At 47.5% G+C, this 26,722-nt stretch overlaps 1 protein-coding gene across 3 annotated transcripts; it reads right to left on the bottom strand.

Moving 5' to 3' along the window:
* Positions 1–3,449: 3,449 nt before the first annotated feature.
* LOC120836301 (F-box/LRR-repeat protein 20) lies at positions 3,450–18,730 on the bottom strand. Of its 3 annotated transcripts, XM_040208738.3 has the most exons (10): positions 17,765–18,730; positions 16,746–16,917; positions 16,095–16,252; positions 14,375–14,458; positions 10,990–11,104; positions 9,443–9,557; positions 4,344–4,408; positions 4,166–4,246; positions 3,940–4,016; positions 3,450–3,683 (listed from the first exon to the last, which is right to left on the bottom strand). In XM_040208738.3, exons 1-10 carry the CDS (start codon positions 18,188–18,190, stop codon positions 3,558–3,560), a joined length of 1,419 nt encoding a protein of 472 aa, XP_040064672.3. In that variant the 5' UTR covers positions 18,191–18,730; the 3' UTR covers positions 3,450–3,557. The 3 variants fall into 3 exon arrangements, with proteins under 3 accessions (XP_040064672.3, XP_042144818.1, XP_040064673.1); XM_042288884.1 differs by lacking the exon at positions 3,450–3,683 and having other exon boundaries at positions 3,994–4,016; positions 17,765–18,697; XM_040208739.3 differs by lacking the exons at positions 3,450–3,683; positions 3,940–4,016; positions 4,166–4,246; positions 4,344–4,408 and having other exon boundaries at positions 9,348–9,557.
* Positions 18,731–26,722: the final 7,992 nt, after the last annotated feature.

The raw sequence follows: 26,722 nt of genomic DNA, 5'->3' as shown, positions 1-26,722 counted from the left end.
CAGTCACACGAAGGGAACGTCTGGAAACACCAGCACGAACGGCTACAAAATGTGCATGCCCGTGGAAGAAAGAAACCTCATTATCCTACTGAGCGTTCTAACCTGCTTCAAAGGTTAACAAAAGCTTCAAAGAGGAATTCAGGTACCGCGTTGTTGCGCATGCACTTTCGGATGTTCGCCATTGACAGTTTTGCTTTTTAGGTTTTATGCAGGCATTACTAAATTTTCAAACTTTTTCTTGTTCTTCAAGTTCATAAAGTTTTCAGTTAGGTTTTCGTTGCCTAGAGAGTAAGCCACAGAAAACACTTGCCCGCAATTATTAATTTGGGAGCAATATACCCAATAAGCTTAATAAATAATACAAAAAAGACATTTTATTTTTTAAGAAGCTGACGAGTTTTAATGAGAATAAATTGACATATGTTACGCATGATCCAACAGCCTCCATATAAAAAGAAGAAAAAAAAATCGGTGAGCTTTTCTCCGCATCCACCGGTTTTGCGGTGAGCTTTTCTCCGGTGAGCTTTTCTCCGAGATTCATCTGAATGCATTCGCATCATTTTTGTTTGAAAATGTCCTTGATAATAAGAACAGGTGAAAGAAACACCAGGGCGAGGACAGCTGGGCTTAAAGGGATACTACAACGAAATTTCGGCGCTCATTTTTTGGTCTATATGTGTTCAAAAAGCATCATCAAATCGAACATACCAATATCTTGTTAAAAAAACTCATGAAAATGAATTTTAAAACGAATTAAACGATTAGCAAAGAGCACCTGGTGGATGTCGCTAACGCCTCGCTTGTAATGCCCGTCTAGCAACCTTGGCAGCTAGTGACGGAGGTTGTCTCACCTCCGGCCACGACGAGAGAAGAGGGGCAGGAAGAACTCCCCTCTTCCCGAGAATGCCTTTTGTGTGTCGCAGAAGTCGCTATTGTCCCCCTACAAGATTATAGAAGATTAACCCGTCACTCAAAATTTGTACAAAAGCAGCCGCTTCGGTGGCTGGAACGACTAGGCCATCCTCTCGACGTCAGCCTCGCCGTAGCTTTGCTCGTCTTGAGACGACCTACGTCAGGATTGCGTTGGATGTCACGTGGTCTCCGCTGGGCCTTCTCTGAGCGCTTGCCAGAGTGGGCCGTTTATAACGAAAAATACAGCCACCAGGCTCAAAATACAAACGTGCGATTGTCATTTACGGATATTGTGGATCATATTCAACCTATTTTTGAACACGACGGGAATATTTCAAATTTCGTTGAAGTATCCCTTTAAGCCGTCGGTGCTGTCTTGGGGTGGGGGATGGGCATTAAATGAAGCGAGTCAGACAGAGAAGTGAGATTAAATGAAGTGAGTCGGTGCAGCAGGTTTTTAGTGGCCTGCCGGTACCACCTTTTATTAGTGCGTCATACCCAGGCCACACCTGGGCAGCTGCTTCCAACTTATCAATAACTGCAAAATGGAGCGTCGGAAAAAATAAATAATTGAATTCAATCAGGCATCGGCTCATTGCGGTGTCGCGTGCGTTCGCGTCAAATCGTGATTTGCTGAGGGCCGATGGTGTAATGCCATTTTTTCGACGCGTCCTGCGACCCGCCAGACGTTTGGTCCTGCTTGGGTACGACCCGACTTCTGCCCCACGACTGATATACTGCGTGGTCGGGCCTTCTGATGAGGGATATCCTTACTGACTGATCGCTGCACCATTATCACTAGGGTGTGTATTTTTCGGTTTTAACCGAAAAACACCGATAAACATCCGTCGGTGACAAAAATATAAAATCGGTTAAAACCGAAAAACACCGGTGGTTGGATATTTTCGCCCTGGTTAAAACCAAAAAACACCGGTTGTTGCATGTTTCCGACCTAGCAAAACCCTTTCCCCGTAGAGGTTCGTCAAACGTGTTATCTCGTGGATCCTGCATTCTTCCAGTGTTTACACAAGCCTTGCACGTGGCGTCAGTCCGCCCTCCTTTCTGGCGGTCAAAAGCGTCTAGTGAACGCATTGGAAGCTAAGCTCTCGCACGCCTTTCCCCTATTGTGTCTACCATGGCCCCCTTTTGTGGAAAAGTTAACGCAGTGGAGGGTAGGCTTTCACGTACCCTTTCCCCATTGTGTCTGGTCAAGTGATGTCGGTGCAAGCCATGTATTCAGAGGCTGCCGTGGTTCCTGGAAGACACTGCCAACGTCCGTGTCGTACAGGAGCGTGCGTTTTCATAATTGCGGGTTCTGAACCGCAAAGAATGTGCTGCCATGACGGATGCAAGCCTCTCGAAGTATGCTTGCATCTACTATAATAACCATGTGTGAAAATAGATTCTTCCTAGAGAAGAAGTGTATGAAATATGTGAATAAAATTGGAACTCTCTGTCTGTGATCCATCGCATTTTTTCCACCGATAATCACCGATTTTAGCCTAGTCGTGAGACGTTCCACCGAAAAACATCCGCCGATTTTTCTCACAAATAAACACCAGAAAGTACACACCCTAATTATCACCAGGGTGTCTTACTACCGAGAGCATGCAAGTGCACACTTTCAAGCGCACTTGCCCATGAAGGGTCTAACGCTCTGCCATGCAGTCGCTGCAGCCGTAGGTATTGCACTTTGTCCACTTCTCAACCTGTCACCAAAATGTCACTGCTGGCGACAGAAAGGACCGGATGAAAAGGAATCGCCCAACAATTGTCTGTGATGAGATTTTGCGCATCGAGGTGCATAGTACACGAAAGTCTGATCATCGATATTGCCAGAACACTGCACTTTTAGCGTGGAAGGTTTCTAACAATACCAATGTATTCTTACGCCTAAAGGCTATGCATTATCCAAAAATCGTCGTCCGCATGCCCTAGCCGAGAAAAAAGCATGGTAAATGTGAATCAACGTATACCTCCTATACATCAGGCTGTTTCTACGGCTGCATCTGGTTTCCACGACTTCAAGTCATATTTTCCTATTCCGGAAACATGTACAGATGGCAAGTAGAACCTATGGCCTGCTTTTGGGCCACTTGGCCCATTTATAAGCATCAGTCAAAACAGACAGGTAGAATAACCAGCTTGCCATGTCATTATTGTTGTATCGGTGGAAAAATAAACAAACTACTATCAGTAGTACTGTTAAGAGAGATCTCAATATTTGTAATGCACAAAACCCGTTAATTACTGAGGTTAGGTTAGGTTAGTTTTAGATTAGGCAACGAAAATTTGTGAAGAACCTTACACATCACAAAATTACCCAACATAGGTGTCTCTGTCCCTGGAGTTTCGCATAGTACAATGTGCAGCCTGTGAGACACAAAACAGCAAAGACCAAAACAGCCGTTTGTTCTTGGCTGTCTTGTTACGCTTGACAAGATGAAAAAAAAAACAAGTTAGAACTTGCTTGAATTAAAACACTTTTTAATAACAAAGATGTATGGAGAGCTCTGCCCAAGCAAACAAAGGCCAAAGAACCTCCACATGCTTTATTTTTTAGAAATAAACATGAAACTGTTAGTGTGCTAGTCATGCAATTGTCTCCATTGATCCAGCCATTAAAACACACCAATCTTCCCAAGCTAAATTACTGCCTCAACAGATTCACAAGTTCCGATCACAATAAGAAATCGACAACCAAGCAATGCAAGACGTACCAGCATATCTCCCTTGACAATCTTCAGACCTATTTTTGCAGGGTAAAACATCTGAAACAGCAAGTCAATACGTCAAGATGGGTGCCAGTACGGCTGCAGTCCCAAAGGGTAACACATTCTAGTAGGAGAGAGTATTCAAAACTCGAAAGCAAGCATCAAAAATTTAAGGAAGAATTAAATGCTGGAAGACAGAACACAGACAGCAGACCTTTATGTATAATTTAGCATATCTTTTTATGACTAACCCTTTTTTATGTCTTTGCATTGTACCAGAGTGCTTTCCTCTAAAAGTAGACATCCAACTTGCCTGAGGTTCTTGAGGGCTGTGTTTTCCAATGTTTGTCCACTGTCCTGTCCAAACCAGGTAACCGGTCACAGCCTTACCTAAAAATATCCAATGTCCATGTTATTATAAAAAAATAAGTGGAAATTAAAAACCATGCAAAACTCCTTTGAACTGACATTTACATTTACATTCCCAAAGTGTTCAATATTGCCAGTGGTTTCCCAGCACCATAAGTAGACGCACTCACCAAGCTTGTGGGTGTGGGTACGGAACGCTAACGGAAACAGCGTCAAGCTCTCGTTGATTCGACAAGCCAATTCAAAGTTCTCTGCAAACAAAAGTGTCAATCACACTTATTCAATCATTCCTTCGCCGGCTAGTCGAGTGTGAACATCGGGACAAAGTTGTGTAACTTTCAGCCTCACCTTTAGCATGTGCCCTGATCATTCTCCCAGTGCCAAAGATGTACACTCTTACCCTTCGCTTCAGCCTGAGAGGGGGAAATAAAATGACGAACGTGCCAGTGAGTCATTAGCGATACGCGAGTACATTGACTAGGCCATAGGTTCACAAAGACCCCCAAGAATCTACAACAAATCCACAAAGTAAAGTAAAGAAGCTTTTCCTTACTGCAAGAACTCATAACCTGCCCCAATTTAGCACCAACAGTTGCAATATTAGGCAAATGCTTCAGAAGCTAACATTAACTAAATTCAAAATATGGCTGCAATTTTCAAAAATTTACAATGAGAAGATGTCGACCAGCAAAGCCCGTGAATAGATGAAGTCAAACAGCATCTGCAGCAGGAAACAGGCCCGTTTCTTTCACAAGAAATTGGAACATTGCTTCTAACATAATAATCTGATGATGCTCAGACCCGCGGCACTTTGACATCTTATCCCAGCTGCTAGCGCAACAGATGGATGGAGACTCGACGTACATGGATGCCTAGCTTATCTTCTTATCCCAGTGAGAAAAAATACTCTCGGCATTTCTCAGCGCACGTCCTGCAGATTTCCTCAATTCACTTTCCCTTGAGTATAGTGTATCACCACAGAAGGCATGGTTTAGGAACCAAGTCACATATCTCTGTACGTGTTTGAACGAAGAATTCTCACTCTAGGCATAGTTTGATGACTAGGCTACTATATACGCCTCGCAAGTGGGCTTATTTTCGTCTTCTGCGCATGAAAAAGGAAGTAGCGGTGACGTCAGAACGCCGAGCCCTGATTGGCTGATCGCAGCCCCCTATCTGAGCGTCGTCTGCTCCTTTGCAACGTCGTCTGCTCGCAACGTCGTCTGCGCCTGTCTTACCTTTCCTGCGACTTTCGGAAGTCGAGCGAGCTCAACTTGGCCTTTCAGAGAGGGCAGACGAAATAACTCGAGCGGTACGTTGTGTTTGTCTAACAACTAGCAGACGCGCATCGAAGAGGGAAGTCAAAGGACTCACTGGCGAGGTGTCCCGAGGCGCCGAGGTTTGTTTGCTAAGAACCGAGAGGGTGAGCGTGTTAGTGTCCGGGAGTTCCCTCCCAAATACTTTTTCCCTCCTTTCATGTGCGGCGAGACCCCTCATTCTTTAACGGCGTCGGCGGGCTGGTGCAGTTAACGTCGTCTGCTTTGCGTCTGCTAGTCAAAGCGTAGGCTGCTTTACCTTTCCTGCGTCTGTCGGAGATTCACCGCTTTTTCACCGGCGAGAGTCACCGTTGCCTCGGGAAACAAGAAGATAACAAGAGGAAGAAATTGATCTCTTAATCTAAAACTGAGGTTAGCGATCAAAGTATAATACAGGAAGGGTTCACAAGGGTCGCGCGGGCATATTCCATTCACCACGCCAGCCGGTCATGGGCAGACGGTCGCCGAGTGCCTGCTAGGCCTAACTGCCGTGCTCGCTTGATCGCGTTCGGTGGATTCGTCGCCGTTGGAGTTTTTCCCGGCTGTTAGTGGATCCAGCGTTCTTGTTCGTCGTGGTCTGTTTCAAGTACTTTTTACTTTTTTCTTGCTGCTTGAAGTCGGGACGCGTGAGAAGCGCCCGTAGAAAAATAAACGTCCGTGGGTCGTCGCGACCGTGACGCTGTCGGCCATGCTGATTTGATCGTAAAAAGTGCGTAAGACACCTTCGGAGCTGTCGTAGGATTTTGTCGTAACCTGCGCAAAGCTTACGAAAATTTCGTTTCGTGAATATGAATTTGTTCTTAAGTTTTGTCTTACACACATTTCTGGCGCAAGATCGTTTCGTGAATCTGGCCTCTGCACTTCCGAAAGTCGCTGGAAAGGTAAGACAGAGGCAAACGACGTTGCGAGCAGACGACGTTGCAAAGGAGCAGACGACGCTCAGATAGGGGGTCGCGATAAGCCAATCAGGGCTCGGCGTTCTGACGTCACCGCTACCCCCTGCGCAAGGAGCAGACGAACTTGCCCTCCGCATTGCTTTGAAGGGGCACAAAAGTGTGTTTCGAGATCCTCGTTTTATAATCATAGCTCAATTTACGAGCTCCAAGCTTCCTAAAAAACCCGAAATTACATTCATGCTCGGCCGATTTGTGTTTTAAGGAGGACTTGGGGAATGAACAATAATTTTCTTATTTCTAGAGATATCTGAATGAAATTTACTGGGTGTGTTTATAACACAGACATAAGAGCAACTGCAAAATTTCATAAAGCTGTGCATATTATTTCTTGTTACAGATATTGATCAAAATCGTCCATATCCGTTCCTTATCCCAGGCCTGGAAAACTCGAAAAAGGCAATAGCATTATAAAATTTGTTATGGTGACCCCTGGATAGGTTTCCCAGGGCATAACAGAGCCCTTTTGTTTCATTCCTTTGTTGAACAATTTCAGCACAACTTCAAATTTTATGTGGTCGGTATAAAACTTACATTCATCTAATTTAATCTTTTTATTATAAATGCATAACACAGTTTTCTACAAAAAGGCTTTTGTTATGCCCTCACAAAGTTATATAGGAACCGAATAAAAAATACAACACGAAAATCCATTGAGTAGTTCCCGAGATATCGCTGGGACGAGCAGCCACGGCAGTGAAAATAACCATTCTGAGAAAACAGCACCTGAAAGTTGCACATATATTTTCGGCTTTAGAACAACCTTCCAGAGTAGTCCAAAGTGTACTTGCGCACCTCCTTCTTGTTCTGCCTATCCGACTTGATGCCGTTTGCTGGCCTTGTGCAGACGTAGGGCATCTTTTTCGGCACCTTGCTGGAGGGCTAGACAGGCCGACTGGAGACAGTGCAACCGAGATTTCTGACGATGCCCTGCAGCAGCCGGCGTTGAACCTCAACACCGGTTCATCCAGTGCACTTTCGGCAGGATCAGCAACGCATGCTGCTCCTTAGGCATCAAAGAACACAGAACCGAGTTGAAAGACTCAGGTGCATTCCGAGTTTTTGCTCCCAAGCAGCGTTGAGCAGAGAAACCTGCGACAAGCATTGGTAGATGAGTAGCTGAGCTGCAGTGACATGGCCTGGGAGTTTCTGCTTGTGCTGGGGCTGTGGTTCATCTTTTGCCTCGGCAACCCTATGATGGCACCACAATTGAGCTCCCTCCGGGCAGAGTTCATGGTGAGGCTCCTGGTTAGTCGACGTGACATGATGGTAGGTGGCGATAACAGCAGGCTGCATCGCTGCCACGTCCTTACAGTTGTTTCGGACGGCCCAGCCATAGCAGTCGGTGAGCTTGTCGATGAGGGCCTTTGTAGACGCGCCCTTACCGCTCAGCGGCCAGTCACACTTCTGGACGAGGTTGCACAGTGCCGTTCCCATCCTCTTCTGAACATGCTTTAAACACTCTTCTTTCCCGATGGGGGCTAGCCAATAGACATTCTCTTCTGTACTGGCAGAGAAGGTACTGCTGTCCCCGTCGGAGACGAGTGCTGTGTACTCACAGGTCGTGCTTGGAGACAGCACGCTTTAAGAGGGTCAAGACTGCCTCGACCTCTATCCTCCCAGATTTGCTGTCCGTGTTTTTTTGGCAGACATGATGCATATGCCAGTTGTCATATCCTTGATCTTCAGGCTTGGGTCCTGTTTGGCACCCAAGGCACAGGTTGGACAAAACCATGGAGACATTCGCAGCTGCCCAAAAGTCATTGAGAGCTGTCAGCCCCTTTCCTATCTGCTTGATCGCCACGATAGAGCGGATGTTGACTATAAAGGCCCTTGAGTCTTGTTGGCATGGCAAAGTCCAGGAACTTACAAGAATGCCGCAATGGGGGCATACAACCTTGAATATTGCTGCCAGTCGGAGTTTGGTGCCTTTTTGAACAGTCAATCCAGTTCCCGAGCAATGCTCGCGCACAGTGCAGCAGAGCAAGTTGCTCAAAACGTCGATCTGATCAAGGCAGAACTAGGCACCTTTGCTCGTAGCAGAGCAGGTGTGGGGTCAAGCAGCATGGCTTCAAACTTCCTCTGGGTCGCTGGCACAGCTACAAGTTCAGCTTAAACGGTATCACAATTTTTAGATTCTGCTTCGATCTCCTCGTGCGCCAGAAAATGCGTCCACATACTGGTGTTGGACGATGCGTTCCCACTCGTCGCAGCAGACGGAGCATGAGTGATGGGACCTCCGATCTTAGAAGGAACCACAGCGGTCGACGTGCTCTGTACTCTATGCGTGAGCAGGGCGATGCATTCTTCCTTGGCGACAGCCGATGGCACAGGAAATCCATCACTAGAAGCGTTGACACGATCCCCATTGACGGCACGCTGCGCAGAAACTTCCATATTCACCATCTACAGTAACTTCATGCTCCGCTTCCACGCACCAAATGCGCCAACGTCTTGTACTTCAAACCTTGCATCGTGTGCGACCACAAAACAGAAGGGCATACTACACGAAACTACTCAAAGAAAGTTCAGAAAACAATTGTAGAGATGGCGAAAGATGAACCGGAGCTGACAAAGCGAGAGTGTGAGCAAGCAAGCCACTGCCGAGAGCAGACGACGCGAGCAGCAACCGCATGAGAAACGGAAAGCACTCCCCAAGCAGAGAAATCGTGTCCCAGCCAATAGAACTTGCACGCCCCCCACACGCTCCTTCAGCGTGCACTCTATCCAATCACATTCTTGCAATTGCGACATGGAAGGATGGCGACCACGCCGTAATCACGCGGCCAATGCCATTTTGGGAGCTGGCAAATAAAAGAGAAAGAATTCACCTTCAAAACAAGACTAAGATGGTAGCCGTGGTGCAAGCCAACGCTTGATTTAAAGGGGCCAGCTGTATTCATCCATCCATCCGCCCTCTGCATCCCTCCGACTGCTTCGCAATCTAGGGGCAGGCGTGATGCATACAAAAGTACCTCTACAAAACCCTTTCCCTTTCCGGCCACCTTCTACTATGACGCACCCACTCTTGTCTACTCTCCTCTCTTCCTCCTCTTCTCTTTCTCTGGCTCCTCGAGCACAGTTCAATGCCCAAGGCTACGGCTGAATAAGCCTGACTCAACCGCAAGTTTGGCAGAGGACGGACATCTACCGCCGACGGCTTGCAGTCCGTTCTTACCGAGGGAAGGTGCGCCCGACGACTCGCACAAGGGCACCAAAAGCTGGCCGTGCGAGTTGTACACCCTCAGGTGGGGCAGCCTCCTGGTGAGGGACTCCAGGAGGGGGTCGTCGACCTGCAGCATGCCCGGGAGCAGAGGTTACACGGCGCACAAACAGTACACACAGCTTGCTCTCCCACTCGTCGTGGGTCGTTTAACGGTACTGCCAACCACGTAGGCATCTTCTTGAAGCATTAAGCGCCGCTCACACGCTTGCAACCGAGTAGGACAGAAAGAGACAAGACCGGTTTTTAAGCCTCTTCTGACGTTGCAGGACCAGATGTGCTGCTGCGGAGCAGGTCCTACGCCGTCGCAAGAGGCTTAAAAACCGGTAATGTCTCTCTACGTCCTACACGGTTGCAAGTGTGTGAAAGGCACTTTATTGACCGGGCGAAAAACGCAGAGTTACTCAGATGTGGACGCACGGGCGGCACCCAATATTTCCCCGAAGAAAGCTACAGCACATGTTCAAAATGCGTTTCGCAGCCCGGTAGACGAAGACAAGACAAGGTGCAGAAAGTGATTGTTTGAATTATCTATATAGGACTGAGGCAAAGGCAGAAACCGCCTCAGGCTTTACAAGAGGACACGAGGAAATGAAATGGAAAGTGAAAATAGTGTCCATAACTCGAAGTATCGAAACAGATTCGTAATACACACAAATAGGGACAGCCTAATATGGACCAAAGATGCCAAACTGAGTCGGGTTCGGCTAAGGCAATGGTTCTCAAACTGCGGTCCGTGGATCGCCAGGGGTTCGCAGCAACATTGGTGGGGGTCCGCACAGATGCGGAAGAGGACCAAAATTGTCGCTTCGAACCTCTTCGCAGCTATGGCGGAGTTCCCACTAGTCACGGTGTGCAGTTGCTGGTTTCTAGATGCGAGTGAATTTTTAATATAGCCTCTTTTAAAGGAAGTGCCCAGACGTGTCGCCACTTCCGCTTTCACCCTGAGAGACCACTTTGTCTGGGCTCATCCGCAGGATGTCGGAGACAATAGGTGTGACCTACATTTGGCCGGTTTGACGACTTCGACTTTCTCCGATTTATGATGACGCGAGTTTCCCAGTGCATGCGACGCGTCATTGCTGCATAAACATATTCAATGAGGGCCAGCGGATCCCCTCTGAGATAGTTGGGGTTCTGTAGTGACACAAAGTTGGAGAAGCGCCGACACAGTCTGTTGCGGGTTAAGAAGAGCAGAACAAGCCCCTCTTGCAAAGCTCTCTCCTTGCCATGATTGGTTGTTTCTTCCTCTCCACTCGCCTCCTCTCTAGTGTTTGCTCTATTTAAGTGGAACGAAAGCTTTTGAGAAGAGCTTGACCAAGCTTTCTTGACCCGCGGTAATAGACGTTACATGGGGTAAAGGTGGCAGTCGGTCGATCGACAACGTTTGACAGAAAACTACTGTTCTCGTCGACGATGCGTGGTGAAGAGGGATACTACCCGGTTTATTCCCCTTCATGGCACTATCGGAACGGTTGTGGGGAAACGTGCATGCTACTCACCATTTCTATCAGGTCCAGGTGCAGGTGGCGTAGCTTGGGCATGCTCACGACCAGGCCGGCCAGGCACAACCTTTGAACCTCGTACGGGCCCGGCAGGACCAGGCTCTCGAGGTTCCTGCGGGGAGGAATGCCATGCTCGTCTGCTCCTCACGTTCTGGTAGCTATGGGGGAGGTCGTTCAATCAGAACCACCAACCCCCACCCACACTGGCCAGGAGGCACGAGCCGCTGACCAACTCAAAACACATGCGTTTCCTTAGGGCGGAGTTCTTGTAATCTCTTACAACGACCGAACACGCTGGCACCATCTACGGGCTGACCTTGGGACTATTTCACTAAAGAAAAGGTTTTGAAATATTTCCAAGAAAAAATGTATGTACTATCTAAAAGAAATGGTAGCTTGCAACATTTGCAAGTTTTTCCAGCCAAAAGTGAAAGAATAATGCAGGAAAAAGGTAGGAAATACGGAAGTGCCGAGTGTTTCGCGGCTACCCCATAGATGGCACCAGTGTGCTCTAAGTGCTTGTTCCAAGAGATTTGAAGAGGTTTTAAGGTATGTGGTCGTAAGTGGTTGCAGGTGAGCTAGCACTTATCCATACTGTCTCGAATAAAACAAGTAAATGGATATAAAACTGAAAATAAATGTTTTAAGAAGGCAAACTTGCATCTGCCACGAAATAAATGGGAGACTGCGGAGGAGACGGAAGGGCGAATGTATCGAAGCAGCGCGCTACCGCCGCTTTTATACGTGCGCTGTCCCTGGAAAAGTTTTAGACCAGACCGCGCAATAACGGACAAGAATGGGTTGGAACTTTCCAAAAGAGTAATGACTGGCAAAAAAAAAGATTTTTTACTGTAATGGGCGACCTCTGCGTGGCAGCCGCACATGCTGCCAATTTCACCGTGCATCTCGATGTCCAGTGCCCCACTTCTGCAACAACTTTAGAAATAAAAAAAAATAAATAAACAGTCAATGAATTTTAGTTTTTGTGGCTGTTCTGACCAATCCGGCATTTCCAATCAATTAACCCCTTCATTGGGGATTTCCATGACCAAAAACTATTGGCAAAATGGGGACTTTTCTTGTCCCCATTTTGCCATTGGTACCACACATATCTCGTGACACTTTCTTTGTGATGCCATCTATCGACTTGTTGGTTTCTAAAGCAAAACTATTTCTGATGTTTAGGGATAGATGGCACTTCTTCCCGTGAGGCAAAAAGAGTAAGCATTTAAAGATGCGTTCCCCAAGATCATCCGAAGAAATGTGGTGCGTCCCCCCAAGCTGCGGTCAAAATTGCGACACGTCTAAAGACATACTTTCCAGTTAAGGGGTTAAGGTTGTGATACTAGGCAAGACATGTACAATACTTTCCTTCTAAATAAATTAAATGTTCCAATTTATCTGGGGGTGACATGGGGCTTTGTGTGGAACAAACAATCTGTTATGTACAAAGAAATGGCACATCCTGTAGGTGCTTTCACAATTGTAGTGTCCCTCCCCTTGCTCCGTGCAACGTTTTGTTTTCAGAAAATGAGTACTCAGGACAACCCGGTTTGAACATTCCCGCATGCAATAACTTCGACTGCCTTTATATTTCCTTGCCAAAATTCACCGCAGACAAAAGCAAATGGCAAATCCGTCAGAATCAGACATGCGTTGGCAGTCCCTGGAAGCAGTCTGCTCGGAATCTGCAAGGTGGCGTGCAACTGCACATAGTTGGAATGTGTGAATACTAGGGGTGTGCAAATATTTGAAACTTCAAATAACTTGTTAATTCTGTTTGTTATTCCACTTAATTTGCAGAACACCACTGCTGTTCAAAGTATTCGAGGTTTTAGGATATGCAAAAATTCTAAATAAATATGTTCAGAATTTCCCGGATTTCTGACGTCCAGCTTCTTACCGTTTTGCACCAGCCCTCTTGCGTCAATCTTCACAACATCACATTCATGTGCGAGCATCAAGCTTCTCTGCTCGCAGCGGCATTGTTGGAGAAATAGCTCACGTGGCAGAGTATCTCGATTGACTCAATGGGCTTAAAAATATTGCTTACTATCGTAGGCCAACCTTCCTTTATTAAAGCGGTAGCTTCATAGACCCAACCACACTCAAGGTTGTGTAATCAGGGTCATGAAATGCCTGTGGCTGAAGCGCTCGTGGCTAAAGCGTATGTGGCTGAAGTGCCTGTGACAGAAGTGCCCGTGGCCCAAGTGCCCTTGGCGCAAGTGCCCTTGGCGCAAGTGCCCTTGGCGCAAGTGCCCTTGGCGCAAGTGCCCTTGGCTGAAGCGTCGGTCGCGTAAGCTTTGGCTGCGTAAGCTCGTAAGCGCTGGTTGGACAAGCTTTGTTCGCATAAGCTCCGGTAGCTGAAGCTGACGTGACTCTGCGTCGTCCTAAAGATTGTCCTGAAGATCATCCCAGACGTCGTCCTCTAGGACGTCGTCCTTGAAGTCATCCTAGAGGTCGCTCTTAACATCGTCCTAGACACAGTTCTCAACGTCATCCTTGAGGTCGTCCTGGACACCAGCTTAGAGGTCATTGTTAACGTCATACTAGACGCTGTCCTTGACGTCGTCCTCAATGTGCATTATACAACCATTCTATCACCGTACCATTTTCTTTCCTAATTGTTTTCACTCATGACATTCCAGTAAAGCTACCACATTAGATTGCGCTTGGTCGAATGGACAAAGCTGCAACAATTGTTATGACTATCGGAAACAAATGCTAAACCATATTTCAATAAATAAGGAAGCCATTGTTTTGCTTGCCACATTACATTGTTTCAAAAGATCCATCTTATCGAGGGCCTTTCTATTATATACAAGTATGCAAACTGTTTCTTATGCGATGAAATTGTTTCAGGTTATGGCTCTGTTCTCCTAAAAAAGTAATTTCAGCTACAATTAATTAAAATATTCAAGGTTAATTAACAATGAATGTAAAATGCTCATATTCGAAAGTATTCATATTCGATTCATGCACAATTGTTAATATTCATGTTCGAGCCAAGGCAAGGGGTATAGAAAAGTGACGCAGCTACAACCAGGCGCAACACACTCGGTCGCAGTCGTATGCAAATGTATGAACCAGACTTCGAATCGAGGCATACTATATTAGGACGTTGCGATGACGAAGGCACTCAAGTTCGGTTGTCGTCTTTTGCGAGAACTTCTACGACCAACTGCTAGGACTGCGACACCCAACGGCACGACACGTTTGCTCCAGTGATCCCCAATTTGTTGCCGCCTCGGGGCCACTTTCAAAGTGCAGGCAGTGTAGGACACTAGACACACCAGTCGAAGATGCATTCCAGGCATCGCAATACCAACCCGCTCGCAGACAACACCTGCCGGGAACAAGTGAGAAGGGTGCCGACACTTACGGGCAGTTGTTGACGATAGTGGCCAGTCCCACTTCCGTGATGTCCCCGTACGAGTAAAGGGAGAGCACCTGGAGAAGCGGGCAGCTAGAAAAGAAAGCAGTTCAATGCAAAAACATCTTTCCAGATTTAAAAAAAAGAAAAAGGTCAAATTTGGGAATGTTTGCCAAACCAACGAAGGGCATCTGGCATATACCAATAGAGAAGCGAGGATTAATTTCGATCTTTTGATGCGCAACTTTTTGCGCAATAAGCCCCTTTGAGATTGCGAGCCCCTCGGCCGAGATTCGAACCCGCCACCTAGGGATGTGTGGGCTGGCGCTTTGCCTCTCTCTCTCCAGATCACAGTAACTGCATCAAACAATTTGATTGCTTTGTTTGACAGTCGCATTTGAAACCCGAGATAAATCGCATATAGCAGCATGTTATATATCCCCCACTCAAGATGCCAGTACGAACTGTGTATGGGTGGCCGTTCTCAACATATGCAGATGCATCCAGAAATGGAGTTCTGTTCATGCACGAGTCCCGTAAGAGCATTCTCTTCTGAACTGTGCAAGCGCAGTTGTGTTCCATCGTCTATTGGCCACACTTTGCCGTCATTTCGTAAGACTGTGATCATTTTTTCAGTTTCTGCTTTGCATTAACCCTGCTCAAGTCAACAAAACTACCCATTGACTCTGAAGTTTAGTCTCTGATAAGTGTTTTAAATGAGATAAATGTCAGTCCATCCAGACCACAAAAGATACAGTGAGAGATTTGCAAAATTTAAAGGGAAAATTTGTAAATGAATATACTATAACCTAAACCTATAGTAATGAGCAAAGCGATGGTGCAGAATAGTCTTAATGTTTTGCAATGTGGAGCAGCGGGCCGTTTCTGGTCGCAGACGATTTGACAAAAGATGTAAATAAAACAAAATTCTGGAGGAACATGCTTTTATTTCGAGAAGACTGCCCCAAAATAGAAGCATGTCTCTGAATTGCTCCCAACTTGAAATCTGACTTGCTTCATAAATCTAGCAAGCCTAAAAATTTTTGGAAGGAAAGTTAATTTTGTGACATAATGTCCTATCCAGGCACTTCAAAGAAAAAATTGTTCCTAAGATCCGATTTTCGTCACCACAAGAGCGAGATCTAATTTGTCTCTCGCTGAAAGAGCGAAGATAATGTTTGTACACGTTATGCCTGCTAACTTTAGCGAAGAATGTGGTTCGTCTGACACAAAACGCCATTCGCAGACAGAAATAAAAGTTGAAAACAGCGTCCTCTGCTAACAGACCGGGCAAAAAGTTAATTCTCCTCTATGAATTGTGCGCCACTGCAAAGCGAGATCGGAAGCAGGCAGAAATTGTGATTGTCTTCTACTTCACGGTGGAAGCCACTGACAAATCACGCTTCATATGAAACTCTCGGGCCATTCTCCTGCCGTACACAAGCTGACATCAAATGGTGGATGAAGGAGTGCTAAGGGCAAGCACATCAGATGTAGCAAGACCTCAATAGCTTGGTACATTGGTGAGACCTTCTCATCAAATTTTTGGTCAATTGTGAACTCACAAACAGGGTCAAATATGTTTCATTTGAATTGATTATGCACAAGCTGCGGCACCAGATCCCATCAGCAGCCGAGAACGCTCTCCCCCCGACTACAGTCGGACCCCCAGAAGTCCGGCGTCTTCCCATAACCCCTAGGAAGCTCCCCGCCCCGCAGCCCTACGCACCCCTTGACCAGCAAGGCGAGTGCCTGGTCGTCGAGCTCCATGTCCAGCTCCAGGGAGATCAAGCGGCCCAGGCTGCCCTCCCGGAACAGCGACCCCAGGCCGCTTGCCGTTAGCTGGAGACTCGCACGTAGCTTCAGCCGCCGGAGGGTCCGCAGCTCCTGCGCACAGGGGCCGTGTCGTTCGGACGCACTCTCGGCCACGTTGCACATGCGGCTCTGGCTCCCCATCTTTCCCACGGTGAATAAATGAATGAATGCATGAATGGTCGTGACCATAGTCACCCGCAAGGTGAAAAGGGCAGGGAGAAGCTTCAGTTGTCCCACCTGCGGCACAAGCCTTGTATACCTTTGATGACACCTCGGCGTCTCGTGTCCCTCGAGTGCATGCACACAGCCAAAACATGGCGAAAGACAACAAGTGCATTCTGAAGGCCAGGCGTTCAAAAGACACGCCCTTTGGCTCGCGTTTTGTCGGTGACTGTAGAGCCACTAAACAAGCCACGCTTTAGAGTTCTGACACTAAAGTGTATGTGGTGACATAGGTGTCCCATCTGGGCACTTAAAAAAAAAAGTTTCTGAAGGGGCGGGGGGGTTCTGCGTTACTTTTTTTTAGGGCGGACGAGGTCCTTTGGAGGCGTTCCCTAGCACCTGCCTTGATGGAGGCGAGGCTGGCGTCGGTGAGGCTCTCTGTGTAGCTCACAAAGAGGGTCTCGAGGCGGCTGCAGCGGCGCAGGGCCTTGAAGGAAGCGTCTGTCAGCAACTCCCCGTCCAGCTCCAGGCAGACCAACTGGGGCCCCAGGTGCTCGGCCAGACCGCAAACGGCCCTGCCGGGAGGAGGGGACGGCAGTCAATCACGGACGCTGTGGGCTGCCGTCTCTGGTGGAACATTGAATTGATGGGCTACGCTCGCGCTCGATTCCGTGCCACTGCAGTTTGGGTCCAGTGCCACCCTGATCTGGAGTTTGCAGTAGTAGCACGAGGAGTAGCCAGGAAGGAGGAAACTGACCGTCGATTCCTTCTTTCTTTCCACAGGGGGTGGCCAACACCTCCTAGGCTACGAGGCCATATTGCGCGCGATGTTTTATGTTGCCTGCCAGAAGCAAAGCCACACGGGGCACAAATTGGACACGGATGCGGCATTGGCACTCAGCTGGGAGTTGCGTCCTCGATGACTGAACAACAGTCCCAGTCGAATGCAAACACAACACTCATGTCTAATCTGCCTCCCTTGATTGGAATAGAAGATTCAGCATCATATGGCAGGAGGCATTGCAGTAGCTCAGAGATCCTTTTCGGGAAATGAGGATTAAAACGGAGAACGAGGGAATGAAGAGGAGGAGACTGAAAATTCGGGTCCCAGGCAAAAAAATTGTGCTGTACGTTGGCCTTTAACCCTTCTTCGTTACGAAATGTTCAAGGAACATCTGAAAGTTCAAGATATACTACCTCTCATCTATCCCATATACGAGTGCAAACTGGTTGCACATCAGCTGCACAAACTCTCGCGCAGCAGAAGAAACTGAAAATTAAGCTACACACTCGGGCTTCTATAAAAGGGTCGGGAAAAGAAAACAGACTTGCCCAGTTTTAAGTTTCTCCGCCTCTTTGACCATATGCGTGCTATTTACGAAAAGCTGCGTCAAACTCCCGCAAGCGGCTGCGACGCGCTACCTGTCGGTGATCCTGGAGATGCCGTCGGCGTTGAGCGACACGAGCCTGGGACAGCCCCTTGCCAGCGCCAAGAGCCCGTCGTCGGTAACCTGGCAGCAGTGCGACACGTTGACGCTCACCAGCCCCGTCAGAGAGCAGAGCGCTTCGACGGTCGCGTCGTCCACGCCCTTGCACCCCTCCACGTTCACGTGCGACAGTAGCGGGCAGCCATCCACGAAGTGGGACAGCACGGCGCCGTTCACGTCCAGCGAGCACCCCACGTCCAGCAGCCGGAGCTTGGGGAAGCGTGCCGCATGCGCGGCCCAGGCGGGCACGAGCGGCGACCTGCGGAGGGTCAGGGCCTCCAGCTGCGACAAGCGGTCGAGGGCGCTCTGGAGCCATCGGTCGTCCATGTCCTCGCGCACCGTCACGGTCCTCCACAGCCATGGGTCGTAGGCGAGGCGACGCAGTGCCTTGGAGACCCGCGCAACGAGCACAAGCTCACCGAGGCTCAGGTACGACAGCACCCGCAGCTGGAGCTCGCAGGGCAGGTCGCAGAACTCTGGCTCTGGGCCCATCCGCGTCGAGACGTCGTCCATGAAGACCGGAACGACGGCGTTAGCTCCGTGCGCGTCTGCGGGGCCGCGGGCCCGGGAGGTGACAACCCCGATTCGGGGGTTGCCTCATCGGGTTCCTCCGACGCGCTTGTCCTCCTGTCAAGCTCGCAAGACACAGCGGGTTTCGCAGTAGGCGACTCGCTGGGCTACCTGCGGTCGGTTGTAGAGCGTGCTAGGCACGGCAGGCGCCATGAGCAGGATCACCAAAGCTGCCAAGCATACCGGACACGACTCGTCTCGGGATCTACTACGGGCTCCGGGCTCTACGGAATCTACGATAAACTACAGTGCCTAGAAATATATATTCTAGGCACTCTAGATAAACGCAGCCACGCCGCCACGCAGGCCACGCAGCCGTCTGCTTTTTGTCATAACTAGCACCCTGGTGAGGTGAGTGGGCGTTGCGGTTTAAACAGAAATTTCTATACAGATTGCTTTTCATAGTTTGATTCGTTTCTAAGTGTAAAAGTTAAGATATGCTTTTTTTTTTTGTAATACAGTTTCCTTTTGTTATGCGTAATTTCAACCTTATCTGACTCTATGACCTAGAAACCGAAACCGAAAGTGACTGCGTATTTAGTTTATGAAGTTCAGGCGTGATCCATGGTCTATTTGTGTTCAATGAAGCATTATATACCAGAAATACCAATCTTTTGTTGAAAAAGACACGAAAATGAATTTTAAAACGAATTAGACGATTACCAAAGAGCACCTGGTGGATGTCGCTAACGGCTATTTTGTAATCCCCGTCTGGGGATTTTGACAGGTAGTGACTGTGACGGTAGCTGCAAATCGGTCAAGCCAAGCCTGCTTGGGATTGTAGCTTGTTAGCTTACTTGTTAGAGAGTTTTAGCTGTGCGTTTGCGTTAGAGATGCGTGCTCCACGTTGCGCACACGCCTCATCGCCATGCGCCAATCCAAGGCCGTAATTTTCGGCTAACTGCACGCGCAGTGTCAAACACGAAAAGCTATCGCAAATAAACAGCGCTTGCGTTCGCTCGTATATACAAAACTAAAACTCACAACGTCTTCCAACGCCAACGAAACGTGCTGCAATGAGCAGACGTGCAAGCAGGAAGGCGTTCCCTCGAACTGCAATGGCTGAGATTGGCAAAACGACGGAGCGTAAAAATGAAAGTAACTAATAATTATAAAAAGAATTTGTAATTAAAAAAAAAAAAAAACGAAATCCGTTTCTTTATTTTGCGGTGACTTTGGAAGCTTTGCCGATTGTCGAAAGTCGCGACTTTGATAGCAGCATATGCTTTACCCACAATTAATGTTATTTTACATGGGTTTCTCATTAGCTGCAATGTTTTCATTGATTTTAGACTATTTTTCTTTTGATAAATTGGCAATTAAAAATGCTGCAATTGGCACCAGTGATGATAATTAGCAGAGTTTTAATTGTCATACTTGTTCACGCGTTTAAAATTAGATCATAAGCAACAAATTACGTTACAACTTGGAACATTACGTGCTAATATATGTTCATTTTAATATTAATATTAAGACAAATCGCAGTGATTTATGCCCCGATTAAACGCCACGATCACAAAAATACGCCATTTATCCATAATAGTATTTCCAGAAAGGTATCATTCTATTTCATTGTTAGCATATGGAAAACTCTGACTAGTTATCACGATATACAAACAGTCAAACACTGGATGCAATATAATGTCCTATGCGTCACGCGCTGCTTTAAACAAACACACACACTTCAGCTGTCTGACTCGGATTCCGTCTTTGAGATTTTGTAGTGAGAACAGCGTTTCTTAATTTATACGCTTTGTGAACATATTGTCAAAATTGGTTTTATGCTGTTATTCTTGTGCTGGGAATAATTAAAGAAATTAATCATCTAAATACCCATAAAGCAATTGAAAGACCCACAGTTAATTATTTCAAATGACAATTATCTGAACGAGAAAAGGCAGCGAGAACGCACAAACAAAAGCCCTGATGTTTTCAACAACTACATTATTCTATGTAACCTCTAAGGTGTATGAAAGACCCTGTCATGGGACACTAAATCTCCAAAATATTTTGAAGTGCCTGGATCGAACACGTATGTCACAAAATAAAGTTTCCGCGAACAACATTTTTAAATAAATAATTACTATGTGAGACATATCTTGAGTTATAAAAGATCCCAAAAGTAGGTCCTATATCGAGATATTAAATTCAAAATAGAGGTTAGTTTCGGTTTCGCTCCAGAATTAAAACTTGCCTCCTGGCGTAAATATTACGCCAAACACCGCTTTTGTTTTTAGGATAAAGAGGTGATCTGCGCTCATAACACCTTAGCTCCCTCGTATTACCAGAAATAATATATGTCGCTCAATGAAGCCTACCCACTAGACAGGCTCAGCAGCGACACGAATCTCCGACCTTAAAACGAGTGGCGCCACCTATAGTGGATTGGAGTAGCGAATGATCCCTCTACAAGATTGTAGAAGATTAAGGCTCAACCTTAATTTATATACTGAAATCTTTTTTTTTATTAAATTTATTGTTGAAGTTCTGAGGCCAGATTCACGAAGAGCTTCTTAGTTTGCGACAACTTAGGGAAGTTCGTAAGTTAAGAACATCGTAAGAAGAGGAGAAATCGGTATTCACGAACGCGTTCTTAAAGGGGCCCTGCAATCATATTTAAGCGTCTACCTTTTACGCGGTTTCCACGTCTCTTGGGGTTCGGGCAAGCCAGCGGGCACGGAAAGAGTAGCTAAATATCAGTGCGCCATATTTTAACCGGACGACACGGAAACCTCCTCCACCGACGAGGGCGACCCGCGGTACCGAAAGCGCGCAAAATGTGACGTCTTTGGTCCTGGGCTTACTACTGGTCAGAGCCACTAAAAACTTCGTTTCGGTCAAAATACAAAATATAAGTGGCGCGAACCGTTTCAATTATTTATAAAAGTAGTTTTTGTTCACTACTATAAATGAAAAAAAGAAAAAAATGCAGTTTATAAGGTACGGAAACAAGAAATGACCCGTCAACATACCCGCCGCCAAGCGGTGGAAAAGGCGGCGCATACTAGAAAGGAGTAGTGGGATAAGGCGCCGGCACGGAAAAATCCCGGATGCACGCGGTGGCGCTGCAGTCGTCTGGACAGGAGGATCCGACCGGCTCCGAGCGTTCCGAAGGCCGTTGGCGAGAGGCTTTGTCTTGCGGTTTGGCCGTTTCGCGGTATGGCAGCGCGAAGTGGCTCCCATTCTGAACTGATCTCTATCCCGTGTTTGCTGTCGTTTGTGGACAATGAAGTGTCATGCCGAATTAGTGTTTAATCGCGCAGCAAACGCAATGAAAGCCGCTTTGGCTGCCCGCTGTGTACAGCCGATCCAGATGATGATGATGATGATGATGATGCTTGTGGCTATCCCCTTTGAAACGGGTGGTCACGTATGTCGTGTCCCAGCCATAGGTGGCTTTCACTTTCCCCTCTTTTCTCTACTTATCCACCAATTTTCTAATCGTCGTTTGGTGACGTCGACAGTCCATCTATCTGTCCATGGATGAAAGCCCAGTGCCTGTGGTAGCAATGGTAGCATTGGGGCCGCTGCCGCTGGTGGACCGATTGCCGCTTGATCGACTGCCGCAGTCTGTCTGGACCAGCTTGTGTTGTTTTGGCTATGCCCCTGGTTGTGCACGCGCCACGCTTCATCCCATTCTGGTGTCAGGCCGGTGCAGTGCAGAACTAGGTGCGTGATGGTTTCTTCTTCCTGACCGCAGGCTCCGCACTGCACTGATTCTATTGCTGGATCGAACCGCTGCCGATATAGTCTTGTGCGCAGCGCTCCTGCTCGGGCCTCAAACAGGAGACGGCTGCCTAGACTGTTATCATAGTAGGCCTCCGGTCCAATTGTGTCCTTGTGAGCAGTATACATTTGGAGTGAGGATTTCTTGTTTGCCTCCTTAACCCAGTGGGTCGTCTCTGCCTCTTTGACCCGTCGCCTCACCTCACTTGCCTACTTACTCGCAGTTGCCTCCATGACTGGCTGTGTGAAGAATCCATATTTCTTGCGGAGCTGGTTGACCCGCTTCGTCCACTGCGTCTGTACGCAGTTGACACTGATGTAGTCGAACACTCGCCTTGCCCACCGATGCCTGTCCATATGTAGGAGTCGTCCTCGGTAGGTTAGCTTGCTTGATGCCTCTCGTGCCTCAAACGTCGACCACCCGATGTCTCCTTGTATGGCCTCAATCGCCACGTTGCTGTGGCAGCTGAGTGCTTGGCGACCGACATCTCTCTGCCTGCGTTCTATCCAGGCTCGTGTGTCAGCCGAGGCACAGACGATCTCATTGGCAAACGTGAGCCCAGGCACATGAACAGCTTTCCACAATTCCTTGATCATCAAATATCTGTTACAGCTCCACATAATGCGCCGGCGTAAGATATTTTGCCCTCTCTGGGATGCCTGTCTAAGGTGTATTTGGTATTCGTCGCAGTAGTCGGGCCCATTCGTTAGTGTGACTCCCAGGTACCTATACTTCCCAGTCATCGTAACGTCTTCCTTCTGCAGCTGGAACTTAGTATTTACAATGTCGTTCCCAGAGAACTGCACCACTGCTGATTTCTGAACATTAAACTTCAGACCCAACACGGACGATGTTTCCACGCAAATATCTGCTAGCCTCTGCAACGTGTTCATGTCTTCAGCCATGAGGACGAGATCATCCGCGTATGCAAGACCCGGTAATGTCCAGTGTGTCACGCATCCATCTTCTATGCGGCGGAGTGAAAACCCTAAACCGGATGTTATTAATTTGCGCTCCATCTCTGCCGTGTACAACATGTACAGTAGAGGTGAAAGAGGGCATCCCTGCTTCAGTCCCCTCTTTACATTGACACACGTTGAATGTACACCTCCAAACGCGGCTGTAACAGTACCTCCGTCGTATAGTCGCTGTATCAATTCCGTCCACTGGTCAGGCATGTCTAGTCTTTTGAGGCAGTGGAACAGGGACCCATGGGGCACGCTGTCATATGCCTTAGCGACATCCAGGAAGCAGCATATGAAATCCCTGTTTTCTTTTCTGGCTATCTCTATGATCTGTGTTAATACAAAGAGGTTATCCTCCAGAACCTGCTTTAGTGGCGCCCTCTGGCGCCGTCGAGACGGAGTGCGGCGGCCGTGAGCGCTCGATGAGCTCACTATTCCTCCTCTAGTTCACGGCCACTCAAGCCAGGACCTACGACGTCATGAAGGAGGTTATTTTTTGCTTGTTTTTGTAATTCTAAATTGCCTATAACTTTTAAAATAAAGCGAATTTCGCGAAAAGAAAAGTTTCACTAAGTTACTACGTTCGGTGCGCTCAGGTTCGGTGCAAATTAAAAAACAGTAAAAAGTCCTTGCAGGGCCCCTTTAAGTGAGAGGAGGAAAGCGACGTTGTCGTACGGAAAAACTAAAACTTACCGGTGCTGTTGCTATGGCGACGGCGTCTTCGGCAGCACGAACAACCAATCGGAGAGCATAGTTGTAACCCGAGACTGGGGATACGGACAAGGGACAAAACACAGAACGACAGGGACGAAGTCTCAAACGCAGCTACAAACTTTATTTCACAGGACAAACATATATGTCACTCGCCACCCTCGTCCCCCTCTTTTTCCCTTCCTTTTCCCAAAACTCCACCCCTTCCCTCTTCCTTTTCCCAAGCCCCCGTACATTCCAGTCAAAAACAATTTTGATGGCGCCAACTCCAAGTTGCCGACAGATCCCGTGTCAACAGCCCACACCGCGACATCCCGAGGTCACTCCGGCTCTCCCAAACACAGTCGCAAAGACGCCGACAGAACCCTTGTCCCCCCACACACACCGTGAAACCCCGAGGTCATCCCGGTTCTCTCAAACCAGTCAGCCGCAAAAATTTTTCGGCTTCCGAACTTAAGTGGACGGACGTGTGACTGATGCATTCGGGAGACGTCTTTATTCTAATGGTCTCTCTCACTAATCTTTTCATGTCGTTGTTTTCTTTTTCTACAATCTTTACGTCTCCCCAGGCTGGAGTGCAGTCGGCACATTCACTCAAATGTTTAGCTATTTCCGAATTCGTATCATTGTTTTTTACATTTCTTTTATGTTCCGATAATCTGTCATTCACACATCTTTTGGTTTGACCTACATAAATGACACCACATTTCATTGGTATCTCGTACACTACACCCATCGCGCATACTGTAGACTTCTCTCTGTGCGCCCTTTTACACTGGTTGGGTGTTCTCAAAAATGGGGTCAACCGGTCCAATCTGAAATCCCTCTCAAAAACTACGTCGGCGCCGAACTTCTTTGCGCACGCCTTTAAGTTGTGTGAGATGTCATGGTGGTACGGGATAACCGCCCAACGACCCCGCCGGGGCTCTAGACTTCCTTTATTTCCCGAAACTATCTTTTTTATCTGTCCAATTATGCTATCACCCGAAAACCCAGCATTCCTCAGTCGACACATCTGCTTCTCTACTGCCTTACTAACGTAGTGGGTGCACGATCGGTTTAAGGCATTGCCTAATAATGATCTAATAATGCCGCATTTAACTGTCCTGGAGTGGCAACTCGAGCGCGGCAGGATAGGTTTCGGCATGAGTTTTCCGTACTCCCAGCATATACCATTTTTCACGTGACTCTGCAAATCCAGAAACTGCAAGCTCCCAGCTTTCTCTCTTTCTAGCGTAAATTCCAATTCTGGTGCGGACTTCCTGACTATTCTTTCCAAATCTCTTCCCAGCTTTTCTTCTGCCGTACACACTAAAATATCATCGACGTAACGTCGGACAAAACCTACGTTCTCTGGCGTTCCTCCTAGAAAACTCAACACACTGGAATCTAGACTGTTTAAATAAATCTCCGACAGAATCGGCGCCACCGCTGACCCGATACATACACCCTCTTTTTGAATATATTTTCGTCCGCTGTACTCAACCACTGTTGATTGCAAGTAATAGTCTAAAATACGTAAAAAACTGTCAACCGAAATTCCTGCTCCAGACTGAAATCTTACAAGATTTAGCTCCAGGTGGTCTTTGACCCGTTCCATCAGGAGATTTTTCTCCAAGGAATAGTATAAGTTTTTTATGTCCATTGAAAAAACAAACCGACGCTCATGGTGATGTTCCCCCAAAATTTCGATTAGTTCCGCAGTGTTCCTTAGCGATAACGCGTTCGCCAACGGCACAAAAGAAAACCCCTTCTGGATGAACCCCGATACAACTTTCTGCCACGTTCCATTTTCATTGATTACAGCACGTAATGGCATTTCCGGCTTGTGATCCTTCAGAAAAAATTTGATGCCCAATTCTGAACGCTGTGCGCCTCTGATTCTAGTGACTAATTGGTCGAATTCATACTCCTTAAGTTCTTTGCAAATACCTCCCCTCAGTCGTGTCAAGTTTTTGTCAGATTCATTAAATAGGCCTCTCATGGTGCACTCCGCCTTCTCTCTAAACATTTGAAACGGAAGCACAGCAAAACTTCCCGACTTATCCGTTTGCAACAACTGTAAAGATTTTTCTTTCAACTCTCTCTCAACCACCCGGACCTCCCGAAAGTTTCTCTTTTCAATTGGATAATCGTCTTTCATTAGGTTTTCCATCCGGTCAAGTGCCTGATCAACAAAAGCAGGTCTTTCATCAACATGTCCGTATCCCCAGTCTCGGGTTACAACTATGCTCAATTTACACCAGCTAGCCTGCACCCTCACCATTGCTTCAATCGGAGAGCTCGGCATTTGTTCGGAGCCGTTCGGAGCCGTTCGGAGCACGTGGATTTTTCATAACAAACACAGTTGGCCTTTCTGCCACCGCTTGTCTGGGGTTCGTATCCGTGCAGTGATATGTCGACGCTAACACGATTTAAACTCGCCCGAATGCCGAGGCCGGGATGCGTAACCACCCCCATTGACTGCTACGAACTCGATCGCTACCAAGTCAACACAACTGTCATCGTTGGTAAAAGACGACCCGCAGTCGTTTGCAAAGCGACGTAGATGGGAACAAATTGCCGCGGCGTTTTTTGCGGCCTCGGAAATGCAGGAGCGAGCCGACGTTAAAAAAGATACGCTTGAACTACGACAGTGTCAGCAAGAGCCACGTAAATGCCTGTTCACACTACGGAGCGGACGCGCACGTTTGACCGAAGTGCTGGATTTGCGCTGTTGGACCGCGAATTGATAAGCGCTTCGGGACCGATCATTTACAATTGCAACTCGATGCTGACGTGACACCCGGCGAAGAAAGGTTGGACCGGCATTGCGACCCACGAACTGTTACAGCGATCGACAGTGAGGTGCAGTCGTGTCAGAATAAAATGGAATACTATAATAACAAAGTGTACATACCATGTTGCGAAGGTAATCCAT

The sequence above is a fragment of the Ixodes scapularis genome, unplaced genomic scaffold (genome assembly GCF_016920785.2).
Source record: "Ixodes scapularis isolate PalLabHiFi unplaced genomic scaffold, ASM1692078v2 PGA_scaffold11__112_contigs__length_91849675, whole genome shotgun sequence".
Classification (NCBI taxonomy): domain Eukaryota; kingdom Metazoa; phylum Arthropoda; class Arachnida; order Ixodida; family Ixodidae; genus Ixodes; species Ixodes scapularis.
This window is presented reverse-complemented; position numbering and strand designations above follow the sequence as displayed.